The sequence below is a fragment of the Desmodus rotundus genome, chromosome 4 (genome assembly GCF_022682495.2).
Source record: "Desmodus rotundus isolate HL8 chromosome 4, HLdesRot8A.1, whole genome shotgun sequence".
NCBI classification, from domain to species: Eukaryota; Metazoa; Chordata; class Mammalia; order Chiroptera; family Phyllostomidae; genus Desmodus; species Desmodus rotundus.
In genome coordinates this window covers 25,470,673-25,483,973 of record NC_071390.1, presented here as the reverse complement: position 1 = coordinate 25,483,973, position 13,301 = coordinate 25,470,673, and the positions used below count along the sequence as shown (strand labels likewise).

Below are 13,301 nucleotides of genomic sequence, written 5' to 3'. Positions count from 1 at the left end.
AGAAGGGACTAAGAGGGGGCAGATGGGGAGACTGGGAGTAAGGGAGGGACTAAGATTTCTCTTCCCGGGAGAAGAGAAGGAAGGAAAGGCAGCGTTCTCCTGCGTGAGTGATGTTGTCAATCACTTGCAGATTGGATGTCTCCATTCAGTGGCTGCTGGCATGCTGTAAGTGTGCAAACACAATGTAGTGGGAATGTCCAGTACTCCCTTGCAGGGTGTGGTCTGAGGGGCTTCCAGGGCCCTGAGAACAGAGAAGGAAGACCTACCCGCCTAAGGAATGCTGGGAAGCCCACAGTGCTGGGGCCAGGAATGCTGGGCCTCCCAAACCATCTGGGTCTGGTTGTATCACGACCCTGCAGAGCAGTTGGCCCCCAGTGCAACATGGAGGTGTGTTCCCGGAGTACCACCCCCTCATTCTCCGTCTTTCCCCCGCCCACTTGCAGGCTGGGGGCTGATGCTGCAGGAGCTGGAGACCTGGGCTGCTTCTGGCCCGCATTAGGTAGTGCACTGTGACGTCACACTCGCTGTGTTTGGAGTTTTGACCTGCCACTTAACTCTCCGAGGGACCTTGAGCAACCCTTCCCAGCACTGACCAAACGTGATCCAAATCCAACTCGAAGGGTTATCTTGGAAATTAAATTACATCGTGTAAATCAAGTACCTCACACAGTTCCTGGCACACGGTAGGTGCTCTTCCTGTGACTAAAAATTGAAATAACTGCTATTCATACCCTTGAAAAAATTGGCTGCAAAGCCCGCTTTATTGATGGAGCCATCGGACACAAACTTCATCCACATTCTGTTAGAGCTCGACTTCACATCCTCTGGTTTCTCGTAGCCACAAAAGTGGCCAATCAGGGCGCTCTCTTCCGTGGGGCCATCGCGGATTTCCAGGTAGTCATATGCACAGCTGTCATGCCTTTCGATCTAAATAAAGAAAAACAGGGGCAATGTGGAAGGTGACCAATGGCTTGGTCTTAAGGTTTTTGATTTAAGGAGGGAACCTCAATATCCTGAAAAATCGAACCAAGAGGCCAAAGGACCCAAGTGTGTCCTGGGCTTCTCCGAGCCACCCCCTACTTGCGGACATCAAGGGTGAATCAAGTTGTGAAGAAACTAAGAGATGATAAATGGGGCAAGATGATGCTACAACACTGTCTGGCACCCTATCCTGGACTTCCACTCAGTTACTCCCCCGCCTCTCCAGTAGCCTTCGGAATGGACACAGACACGATTTCAAAGCCTGCAAAGCTTTTGATACCAGATGTCTGGGTTTAACCCACCATGGGCTTGAAATTGCCTCTTAGGTTCCTGTTTTCAACCAAAGAGTGGAAACCCATCTTCACAGAGCAGAGCATGTGTAGCAAAAGTTGACGTTTATTTCATCCAGGAAAGACCATCTGAGCAGTACTTGCCTCAAAAACTTGGAAGGTGAGCCCCACGTGAAAACCCTCTGAAACCGTAATCCTCCAAACACATTCCTTGGAAGGTCTGTAGTCATCCGGGTAGTTGGGAGATTGGATCTGACCAGCGTCTTTGTTTATGTCTCCCCCACACGTAGCTTCAGAAAGAGAAACAGAACCAGCTTTAGGAAGAGAAAGGAAGAGGGGTCCCTGGTAGGATCTTACAAGGAAAGTTGGCCACTTGTCACCACTAGGTGACTCCACTTGCCAAATTTTCATTTCCATCCAACCAAGGCTGTGTCTACAGAAAGGCACAATTTCATGTTTGCAAGGCAGAACTGTTTTACATATACAGAAAATGACCACGTGGAGCCATGGGTCCGGTGCATCAAAATCACCTGGGAGATTCTCAAGCTATAGAAGCTGGGGCCGCAGCCCCACAGGTTCTGACTAAAATAGGAGCTCAGAGCGCCTGATACTAGAGTCCCCAATACTAGAGTCCCCAGGCGAGTGTGATGTACAGGGTAGAGGGGTAGAGGGCCGCAGGTGCGCACAGACAAGGGCGCGTGCGTGCATGCTCTTTCTTTCATGAACACGAAACGCTGGCCTCTCCAAAATCACAACTGAAGACCAAAAGGGACCTTAATAACGATCAGTGGTTTCCTGTTGGGCTCTGGGTAACATGTGGAGCAAACGGAAGCTGAACTGTCCTGGCAGCAGCTTCCGAGAGCCCAGATATGCTGGTTCTCTCAGCTGCAACCCCGTGGTGGCCTCAGAGGCCTTTCCAAGAAATCTATTTGAAAATTCCCTGATATCGTCCAAAGTCCTCTTTTCATAAATGAAACCCACAGGGGCTCTGAGAGGTTAGCTTTTCTCAGGCTCACACAGCTACTCAGGCTGCTTTCATTCCCACAGGGCTCTGTATCCCCTGACACCACCCTCCCTGCCTTCCCCTCCCCCTCCCCTGGGACTGGAATGAGGGTTCAGCGGGGTGGTGACAGGTAGATGATGTCTGTCCTGAAGTGAGCACAGCTGGCCCCTTGGTTCCGGAATGTGGAGGAAGGGGAGAGTGAATCACTCGGCCTGGCTCCGGCTGTGGCGCCCCACCGCCGGGGCTCCAGCAGCTGCCAGGAACGCCTGGGACACAGCGAGCTGCAATCGGGAGCTACCCAGGTTCCATCATGCACAAACCTTCATACACCGCAAAGAAACCCTTGCCCAGGATGTTGCTGCTGCTCCGGAACTCCACCCAGAGTCGGCTGTCGGTGGAGACAAGGGGCTCCGGGGCTTTATCGCCACAAAACCTACCTGGGAAGTAGAAAAGAACGGTGAGGCTGCCGGTGGACAACAAGCAGGGGCTCGCTGCAGACAGCAAAAGCAGTGTTCCAAATGCGGTTCCAGGCAAATCATAACCCCCGCAGGGGCAACTCCTCCTGTGGCGCGCACAGGATGAGCAGATGGGACGGAAACAGTCACCCGGCCTGTGTGCCTTCTGCAGACTCAACGTCTTCAGGGGAACTTCAGACTCCAGTCAACTGAAGTGCCAGAGTGCAGCCCAAGCACCCCCCTCTCCTGCCGAACGGGTGTTGCTGAGGTGCTGAAGTTGTGGTGGGTGACGGTCTGAGACCCTGGTGACTATGCCCTGTCCCCCTGTGTTCCCATTGCATATATGCCCTTCTCTTTGGGGGCCCTACTGTGGGAAGACAACCTGCCTTCCTTGCCCCAGAGAAGGGACTCCAGAGATCACATGATAAAGAGATCAAACCTCCTTGGCTTTTGATTATCACAAGCCTGGTCACAACAGCAAAGATTTAGACGAATACACAATGAGTAAGAGCCCATTTTCCCACCCTTGTCATCTTAGAAGGTTCCCAGGACGGAGGAGTGAGGGGACTAGGGAGAGAGGGGGTTGGAGAGGGCGCCATGGAGCCTCTAAAGGGATCCTGTGCCCTGCCCCATCCCAAACTAAGATGCTGTGTGGCAAGATGACAGAGACACTAAGTAGGTTTAAGGATCTGGAAGAAGCAGAGAACCGTTCCCCCAATCCCCGGGCAGAGCCCGGAGAGACAACAAAACCCTAGATCCCCATGTCCCACCGGGGTCAGAACATTAGTGTCTGTGTGGCTTGCTAGGGCATGAGGCCAGGACATAGACACACGGAGTCCTTCAGGCAAAGCATGGCGGGATGGGAGCATCCGGTTCCAGGCTCCTGGGAGGGACATGAAGTGACTTTCCCATATTCCAGAGGAACTGGGGAGCCGCAGAACATCTTCTAGGGAGACATCGACTCAACACCAATCTAAACCGGCCTTGAGTTGAGACAAGGAGGAGGCACAGCAGCCACTTAGATGGACGGATGGCTGGAGACCAGAGAGGGATGAGGGTGTCCCGTCAATGGCATGGCATGGCGCTGTGGAGGCCTCCCCGGCCAGCACGCCCTGACACAAAGTGTGCCCCCCGCCCCCAGCAGCCCTACCCTGGGGAAGAAAACACAAAGGGACTGCAATTACGCTCCCACTACCTGATGGAAAGGGGGCTCATAATTGTTACTGAACTTTTCGTCCTGAAAATTTTAAATAAATGTGTATTTCTTGAACACTTGGGTATGAGGCTAAAATTTGGATCCTCTACAGAGGCAAAGGGGAAAGACATGCCTACCTGGTATAGGGTCATCCTTGTCCATATTATTTCTAATGCCACGAAGATGGCAGCTGGGCGAGGACAGGGGTGCGGCGGGTGGGAGACGGCTGTGCTGTACTGACCAGTCCTCAGTGCAGACCAGTCAAGGCCTGTTCGGCCTGGAAGCCATGGTTCTGACGAGTACCGACTGTGTGAGTCACTCAGAAAATCCAACTAACAAGGCGGGGCATGGAGAGTGACCGTTAATGGGTGTGGCTTTATTTTGGAGGTGATGAAGTTGTCCTCAAATGGATGGTGGTAATGGTTGCACAGCTCTGCGGACACTCTAAAAACCACTTTAAACGGCCAAGTATATGGCATGTGAATTCCATCTCAATATACATATTTTAAAGCCCACATTAGTGAGTACTCTCTTACTGCCAGCACCATGTTAAGTACTGAGTCAACCCTTTGAAGCTGCCTTTCTGAGAAATGGGGGAGTACGGGAGGGGGAGGAATCGCTTCCTCATGGCCAACTGCAGGGTACATTCCTTGGGGAGACACGATGGGTAGAGGCTGCTAATCCCCACTCTGCTTCCTTCCGATTCTGGCCACCTGCAGCCTTTCGGATTTGGTGAGCTTAATATTAAGTGAAATGAGCTGCCAAGAATCCAGCAAGGAAAAATCCATGAGAAGCCTATAAATTTTCAATAATGGTTCCTCTGGCATGGCCAATTAGTGTCAATTAGCTCTTGGAAAACAACACGTAAGCACGGGGAAGCATAGCTTACCAGGGAGGAGAGGAAGCTGCTGAACCACAGGGCACAGCTGATTCACAAGAAATCCCTTCTTAGCCTAGCCCAAGTGTCAAGTCCAAATTCTTATCTAAAACCCCAGCTGTCACAACCACTGGGGACGGTTACCAAAAGGGAGAGGGACTGCCACTCTCTCGCTGCCTAAGAACCCAACTGGAAGTCATAAGCCATCCACACCAGGGCCACGGGATGAGCCATCTCTGCTCAGTATCCAGAGGAGGCAGGAGTTACAGGCTAAGGTGTGTTTAAGGCCTCGGCAGAGCTAGACCCGGTAGAACAAATTACAAATTATTTCTAAGTAACACCTCTCCCTGAACCACTTTGTAATTCTCAACTAGAATCCTCTCCATTGTCCTTGGACTGATGTCTCAACATTCTAATCTTCACTATAATACCAGCAATAAAATCTCCTTTTTTAATGGGATGTTTGTACCAGACACGGTCCTCAGCACTCTCTGTGGATTACCTAATTGCACCCCCTCGACCCCCTGATTTAGGTACTACCATTAACCTCACTTATGATAAACCTGATGATCGGAGAGTTTGAGTTGAGTTACATTCAAAGTAGTTCAAGTGAAAGCAGGATTTGAACCTTGGCAGTCTGAGATCTTGACCTTCATCATCAGTCTTACCTTCTTCACCATCATCACCACCACCACCACCACCATCAAAAGGGACTTCTCGGTTTAAGGTGCAATTCTGAACACTGGTCGTTTTTGAACACAGAACAGACATCAAATCTGCTCTGAGAATGTAAACATCATTCCCACTTCCCAGTTTGGAAACACACACAGGAATGAAGACCAGAGCCTCCACCATACGGCAAGCCCGCGGCCATGCCAGGCTTGGCTGTGTGACTGACTTCTGCTCATTTGGGAGGCTGCCCCTGCCCAGGGTGCCCCAGCAGTGGGGCCACGCGACACTGATTGGCCAGCCTGGCCTCTCTGAACTTCCCTCCCCACTTCAGGGGAAGGGGGAGAAAGGGCTTTTGTGTGCATTGTGGTGCCAGAGAATACCCAAGGACAGTTCTGCATACAAGAGTTCATTGTCAGAGGCACTCCTCTGCAGAAATAAGGGAGGGGAATCCAATTAACAGACTGGTATTTCAGATCACTGGACGAGTTCTCTGTGCAGCCACCTTCCTCCCCCCTTTCGGCGCAATCTCGTAAGTGACCCCTGAAACTGAAAAACCAATTTGATATCTTTAACCAGCCGTGAAATGTTCTCGATCCACTTACATTTCCCTTTAATCACGCTGTGAAAACCCAGGTCCCCAACAGCCTCCTTCCAAGGAGACCTAACAGGCCGGAGAGAAACTGGACTAGAGAAAAGGTGTCAAATTCCTAACCTGAAGTCCGGTTCCTGGCTTTGGAGGAGGAGTTTAATAAGGATATCAGGAGAGGAAATGCAGATGAGACACAACAAGTAGGCTCCATGGGGAGTCATAAAGGGTTCATTCATAAAAAGTTATGCGCCCATTATGCCTGGATTTTCACACACTGCCCTGGGAAAATATGCAATGCACAGTTTTTCAGAGCAAGATGCAAACTTTCACAATCCGCCCTAATCCTCTCTGCCTCCTGCCAAAGGGGCATTGACCTGCCTCCTCCCTGCAGATTTCACGGCACTGACCCCTCCCAGGGACCAGCTCGGCCCACACAATGCACTTGTTCCCAGCACAAAAGTTCACTAACAACTGCATTTGGAAACATCAGAGCGGGCCAAATAGTTGGCAAAGGAGATGCCTGCAAATGCAGAATGGTTGCAGGCGGCCGGGCCGTGTCTTGGCTGTGAGACGCATCACACACACAGATTGCAAAAGTGTGTAAAATATCAGCTGGGGGGGGGGGGACCAAACCCCCAAACAAAACAAACCACCAACTACAACAGACAGCAAAGGTCCAGCTAATCTATGAAAGTGCAGCCAGAGAGATCAGGATTTGTAGTGAGAAAATTCTCGTTTCAAGGGAAGGGAGTGACTGGCAATGCCTCTGCCTTGGGCCCATCCTCAGGAGCGTGCCTTGGCCCTCTCTGGGGAACTTCCACAGCAGAGCGCTTCCTCCTCCTGAGCCCTTTAAGTCTATCACATTCCTGGGGGAGGATGGGGTGGCCAGATTTAGCAAACAAAAATACAGGAAGCCCAGGTCCATTTGAATTCCAGATAAACAATGAATCATGCATTTTATCTAGCAACCCTAGGGGAAACTCTTCTCAGATTCAGCCTCTCCCCATCACCAGGAATTCTAAGTTCTGATCTGACCTCAGCCACTAGCAGGCCGTGTGGCTGTAGTGAGTTGTTCCATACTCGGGGAGCATGGTTTCCCCGTGAAGGTGCAGGATCAGTGTCTCTAAGGTCCCTGCCAGGCTGAGGGGTCTGTGATGCCATGCTCTCGTCTAACTCCTCCTTTTACTATTTTAAGTATAAAACAATACTTTATAGCTGCCCATCACCTCTGCTCTGGGCTTCCTTCCTCAGAGGTAACCACCTTCTGGAGTCAGAGGAGCACCCTGCCGTCCCCTTTCTGTGTACTTGGTACTAGACAAGTTCATGTGTTCATATGTTTGTAGGTAAGTGGGATCACTCCCTGACCCAGCTCGCAGGGATTCCGATTCAGTAGCCTCCCGGAAGTCTGCACTCAGGAATCTTCCCAGGTGATGCTGGTGTTCAGCGTGGTTTAGGAACCCCTGCTACCAGGAACACAGCCCTCTGTCATTCTGCCATATCCAGTCAGTGCCACCTGTAAAGCCATGCGTCCCCCTGGCTGCTGGCACACATCACGTCTGCTCACCTTAGACGGGAAGCAGAAATCCAGGGCGACAGCCTCCAACCTGCCACCGGGTGCACACCCGACTCGCCCTGCGGTGCAACACTCTGTCTGCTGGGCCCGCGACCCCTTTCTCCGCTTGCTGACCTGGACTGCTACTACCGATTCCTCCCTGTGCTGGTAACCTGGTACCCGCACTCAGAGCCTGCCTTGGCTCCTTTCTAGAGCACCCATGGACATGAACTCATACCTGTTTGTACTCCTGAGAATTTATTTAAACTCCATACCCTGCCAGACAGAGGGGGCTTATGCGCTATTCCAGATGGCAGCTGACCCGGCTGAGACCTCTTGGTCACAGGGAAGCCTAATGCCTGCCAGGGCCCCTTGGGTCCCGCCAGAGTCTCTGTCTCTTCCGACCTACCCCCAAATCTGACATGAAGTCGGGTTCAGCCTAGCTATGGAACTCCCCAACTTAGTTCTCTTCTCGACTTCCCAAGAGCAGCTCACTCGCAGGCCATTCACAGCACAACAAGGTGGCTTTTCTGTCCCCATGAACATATGCAAGGACCACACTCTCACTGAGAGCTTAGACTGGAAGCCCACTCTGCAGGCCACTCTACAAATAAGGACAGCCCGCTCTCAGCTGAGACCCTTCCATTGGGCTCCCCATGACCCGCCTTCTCTGTCTCCACCACGGCCATCGTGCCCAGAGAGTCTTCCCGTCCACTCCCTGGGCACCGACGGCATTGGTCCTCCTTACGACATTAATTGTCCCCAGTCCCGCGTGACAGAGCTCTCTTCTGGTCACCAATCCTGAGTGAACTGACCTTTCTCTTTGTGCCACCTGCCCACGGCCTCTCACTCAAAGGTCCCAGCTGCCTATCCATGTATGAGTTCATGCACTGTTTACCTCCCCAGGTAACACATGCTCCTCAAAGGAAAATGAGAAAATGGAGCTAACCCAGGAACAACAACAGAATCCAGTTTTTAAAAATATTCCATCATCTTGAAATAACCACTGTGGACAATTTATTTGTATTTATAATTCTACTTGCTATTCATATTGTAGGTCACAGAATGGTCTCTTCCGGTTGAGTTCAGCCCACACAATGATTGCAGCAATTTTGGTCAGGATACCCACTGTGCGATTTGCCACACTGCCCCCCCCCTTATTTCGCCATACTAACCCCATCTTGTTCATTTACACCTTATTTCTGAAGGCATCTGCGTTTGTAGTGCCCACATAATAGACATAGATGTGTATTCCTGTTAGAATGGAGCCCTACTGCCTATTCTATTTTGTCACACCTTTTTTTCGTGTAACAATGTACAACGAACACCTTTCTGTATCAATAAAGAGTCACCTCCAACTTCACTGTTAATGGCTAGACAGTTTTCCACTGAAAAGACGCATCATAATTTATTCAGCTAACCCCTACCGTTGAACATTTAAATTGTTTTCAATTCTCCCTGCTTCAGCGAACATCCCTGTGGCTAGAGCTTTGCACACTTCCTTAATTAGCTCCCCAGGATAAACTCCAAGTGGAATTGCTGGGTCAAAGGGTATTCACAGCTTTAAAAGCTTCTAACATGTGGGGCCAAATGGAATGTCCCGAGTTTTACAATGACAAGGACCCTTGAGAGCTTCCTGTGACTGCTGCCTGGATGGACCCTCCCAAACATTAACCACATCACACAATTGGCCAGCCAATCTCTCCCCTCTCAAGGCTTTCTTGAGTCAACTCACCCAACAGGGGGGCTTTTCTCCAATACCCATCCCGGACCTCCACGTAGTCATACCAGCACAGGCGGCTTTTAAACAAATCCATGGATGTGAAGTTTAAGACGATCTGTAAAGAGTTACCATAAAGTCAGTTTTGGCAACAAAGCCTGAGGAGTTTTGAGAGATACATCTCGCATACCAGTGTTCTCACGTTACCCTTTAGCATACAGAGCTCTCAGACCACAGTAGGAGTGTCCTCCCAAAAACACACTCACAGGAAACCTCGTGACATTAAATAATAAACCTTGAGTAGGATGGGGGGTAAACAGAGGAGATGGGTCCTTTCGTTCTGCCTGGGGAATAACTTGAGCTTTTGAAGTCACTAGGTGGTTTACAGAAAGCAAGATGCATTAAAGGCGAGCCAGGATGCATTGAGTCTGGGGATTTGGAAGGAGGTAAGGGGTCAGTGAAGTTCAGAGATACGAAAAGATCTTATAACATCATCAATCATTCTAAAGGGTTTGGGGTTAGCCTGAGTGCATCCGAGCCCCTCCGTGATCAATGTTCCCTCGGCCATGACCTCACTCTTCTGAGGTGTAGTGTGTCTAAGAGCCTTCCTACAGTTTGTGCATTCATTCATTCATTCATTCGTTCCACCACCGTGTGCTCACTACCTACTGTGTGCCAGTCTGGGCTGGCCTATCAAGACAGAAAGATCGGAAGGACAGGGTCCTTGCCTTTAGGGAGCTCAGACAAAGAGGGGAGGGCGGAAGCGTCGAGCCAATTAGAGCAGTATGGTATCGATGCTGAAAAGAGAGGAACAGACAGAGAGGGTGTTGAGGAGCCACAAGGAGAGACAACTGAATTCTGCCCGGTGATACTGGAGGAGGCTTCTCGGGTGAGGTGGCATTTAACCCAAGGGGAAGCAGGGTCCAGGGGTCAGAGAAGTAGGGTGAAAGCATTTTGGTGAGAGCGACTGATGTGAGCAAAGGCAAGGACATATTTGGGAGACTGTACTGTCAACCCGGCCTGGTTCACTGTGGTGTGTCTGGAATGAGGAGCCAGAAGGAAAGAGGAGAAGGAGCGAAAGCTGCGGAGGTGGGGGCTCAGCTGGACTGGAAAGGAAGGTTTCAGCTCTCTAGACACCCTGAGGCCATTCGGGGGACACGCCTGCCCCACCCAGTGGAGGGCTGGGTGGCCCAGCAGAGTCGGCACACAGGCCTGCAACCATGAGCTGGCTCTGGCCCCCACGGCAACTCCTAGCTTGAGGCTCCCCAGCAGACAACTGAGACAGAGTTCAGGTTTTCCCCTCTCCCTGCACCCCAATTCCATCCCCACCATGCACAGTGTCCATGCTGTCCCCTGCACTGAGCTGCAGCGGCTCGTCTGGCCTCAGCTCTCAGATGTCTCTCGCCTGTGCTCACTTGTCCCTGCTCCATCGTTTCTCAGGTCTTCTTGCTCTGTGGGGTCCCACTGAGGGCAGCCCTGCGCCAGCCCCTGAGCCCCGACCCTTTTCCTTTTCCCACTTGCAGGGACCTTTCCCTTCGTTGGTTCAACTCTCTCTAGCATCTTCACTCTCCCACTTTCATTTACATGCAAACAGTCCCTGCCTGGTCCCTGGTCTCCAACTGAACCCAAGGGTGGGAGGGCTGCAGGCCAAAGGTTCTGGTGCCCTGTTGGCCAAGTAGAGAAGACTGTTACGTATTTGTCCTTGTTCTCTGTGGCCCCTCTACTTTGAACCTCTGCCCTCTGGTTTTGCCACATGAGCCTGGCCTCTCTCTACTGTCTCTCTTCTCTGCTGGATCTTGTCCTCTCCACTCCCCATGAACTGTGAGGCCACCTCAAAACAAAGCACTTCTCTTCCAGCTTCCCTGTCTGGAGGTGACACCATCGCCCCCATCACTCAGGTCCAACACCTTTGCCTCTACTGTTTACCTCAATGCTGACAGGTTCTTTTCCTTTAAGATGTCCACGCCCCCTGCTCCCAGCCACTCCCGCAGCCCCTCAACAGCCCCTCCCGCACTGCTCCTGCTGAGATGACTCCCGAACTCCTCCCCGCTGTGCCCGTGTCCACTCTGTGTGCACTAGGGCTTCAAGATCAATCTTGCACTTTTATCTCATGTTTGCTAGAGCCCTCCTCTGTTCAGAAAACTTCAGGGGCTCCCTTTGCCCCAATCTCATAAATTAAACTACTGCCTACCTTCCAGAGCCTCCAGCACCCATCCTAATACATGGCCTTATCTCCCAGAGCGCCCTAATATATTCACACGAATGGAACCCTCCCCAGGCCCAGCTCAAGGGGCCCCTCCCACCTCCCCAAGTCCTTCTCTGACTGCCCAGTTGCACACGACCCTGCCCTCTTTGGAACTCTCCCCTCTCTTGCTTGTAGTGATTCCAGAGCAGGTGTTTTTAGAGTCCAGCAGATCTGGATTTCTTCTTAGCTCCACCACTCCCTAGCTGTGGGATCTTGGGAAAATACTGCTGTGCTCTTGGACCATTAGTTTCCTCATCTATAGAACAACACGCACACCACTGGGCTGTGGAGGGGACTGTACAAGAAACTAGAGAGTGTACAGTGCTATGCCTGGCACACAATAGCCACTCAATAAATGGCAATTTTAAAAATCAAGCCACACTGAGTGCACACCTGGTGTACCACAAACCAGACACACTCAGTGCTCTTCGCAGGCTGCCTGTCTTTATTGAGAGTCCCCACCCCTTCCCTTGGGACAATCCCACCCAGTGTTCAGGTTTCAAGACAGGAGCACCTTCTTCCCTAAAGCCCCAAGGTCTCACAGGAAATGAGGAGTCAGTACTAGAAAATAATAGGCCAGCTCAGCTCCCATGTTGTAGAGAGTGTGTGTGTGTGTGTGTGTGTGTGTGTGAGAGAGATATGTCGCTTTTTTTTCAAACTAGACCAGTCGTTTTCAACTCTACTTGCACACTAGAACCACCTCAGAAACTTCAAAAAATATTGGTTCCAAACAAATGCTCCTCCTTCAGTTAAATCAGACTCCCCAGGGATAAGGGGAGTCCCTAACTAAACTCTAAGCCTCCTAAACAAAGAAACTGTGCCTTCCAATCCCCTGTATCCCCTTCAGTGCTCACACTCACATGGACTGCTTCAGGAATGCTCACTAGCTGGTTGCAATATAGTTCTTTAGCCTTTGCTTTTTAAAATTTCAGAAAGGCAATATCATTACAAATTCCTTGGTAACACATTCATGATCTGAATGAATGGGATAATTATTCAGGCTAATTATTTTAAGTATGTTAGTGAGCCATAAAGATCATAGGGGAAGAGGTGATGAACAGGAGGTGATAATGCAAATCAATCAAGTTTGCTAATTACTAGCAGCTCTGGGGAAGGTGGGTGAAGCAGAAATGGAAATAATTGGTGCAGGAATTTCAATGATATGTATTCTCCCTGCCCCCAGTTGGCAATGATAATTAAGGCTGGGTGAAATCTTACACAGTTCAAACATATCACAGAGCCTCTGCTATGCAGGGCGATTCAATAATTTGGGGACTAGCAGACCCCTTCTTCTTTCTCCTCTACCTTCCTGCCTCCCTCCCACGCCACCTCCTGCAGGCACAGGGATGGGACATCCACCCAAGGCAGACAAGTCTAGAGTCTCTTGGGCTCAAGATGAGCCACCCTGTCACAAATGCCTACAGCCAGAGAAGGGCGTGTGCATATGGGTATTGTTCACATGAGCATGTGTGAGGGCGTGTGTGTGTGTGTGAATGCATGTTCAAATGTCTAGTAGCCTGTCCCTTTTGTGGCATAACATAGGATGATGGTTAAGCATCGAGTCTGGTAGAGTCCAACCACCTGGGCTCAGATCCCAGCTCTGCAACGAAGTGAGCAGCCTTGGACAAGTCCATTTCCTTACCTGCGAAATGACTGTGGTCACAGCACCTATTACACAAAGTCACTGAAAGGATTAAATGAGAGAATCCACAACATATGCTA

The 13,301-nt window shown here is 50.8% G+C and overlaps 1 protein-coding gene across 1 annotated transcript in view; it reads right to left on the bottom strand.

Annotated features, from left to right (window-relative positions):
• TLL2 (tolloid like 2) overlaps positions 1 to 13,301 on the bottom strand; it is a 120,593-nt gene that overhangs the window by 18,855 nt on the left and 88,437 nt on the right. The window contains exons 10-13 of the mRNA XM_024563209.3: positions 9,350 to 9,452; positions 2,595 to 2,711; positions 1,416 to 1,561; positions 732 to 927 (exon numbers count right to left, since the gene is read on the bottom strand). Of these exons, the coding sequence (XP_024418977.2) occupies positions 732 to 927; positions 1,416 to 1,561; positions 2,595 to 2,711; positions 9,350 to 9,452 (562 nt within the window). The remainder of the gene's footprint in view (positions 1 to 731; positions 928 to 1,415; positions 1,562 to 2,594; positions 2,712 to 9,349; positions 9,453 to 13,301) is intronic.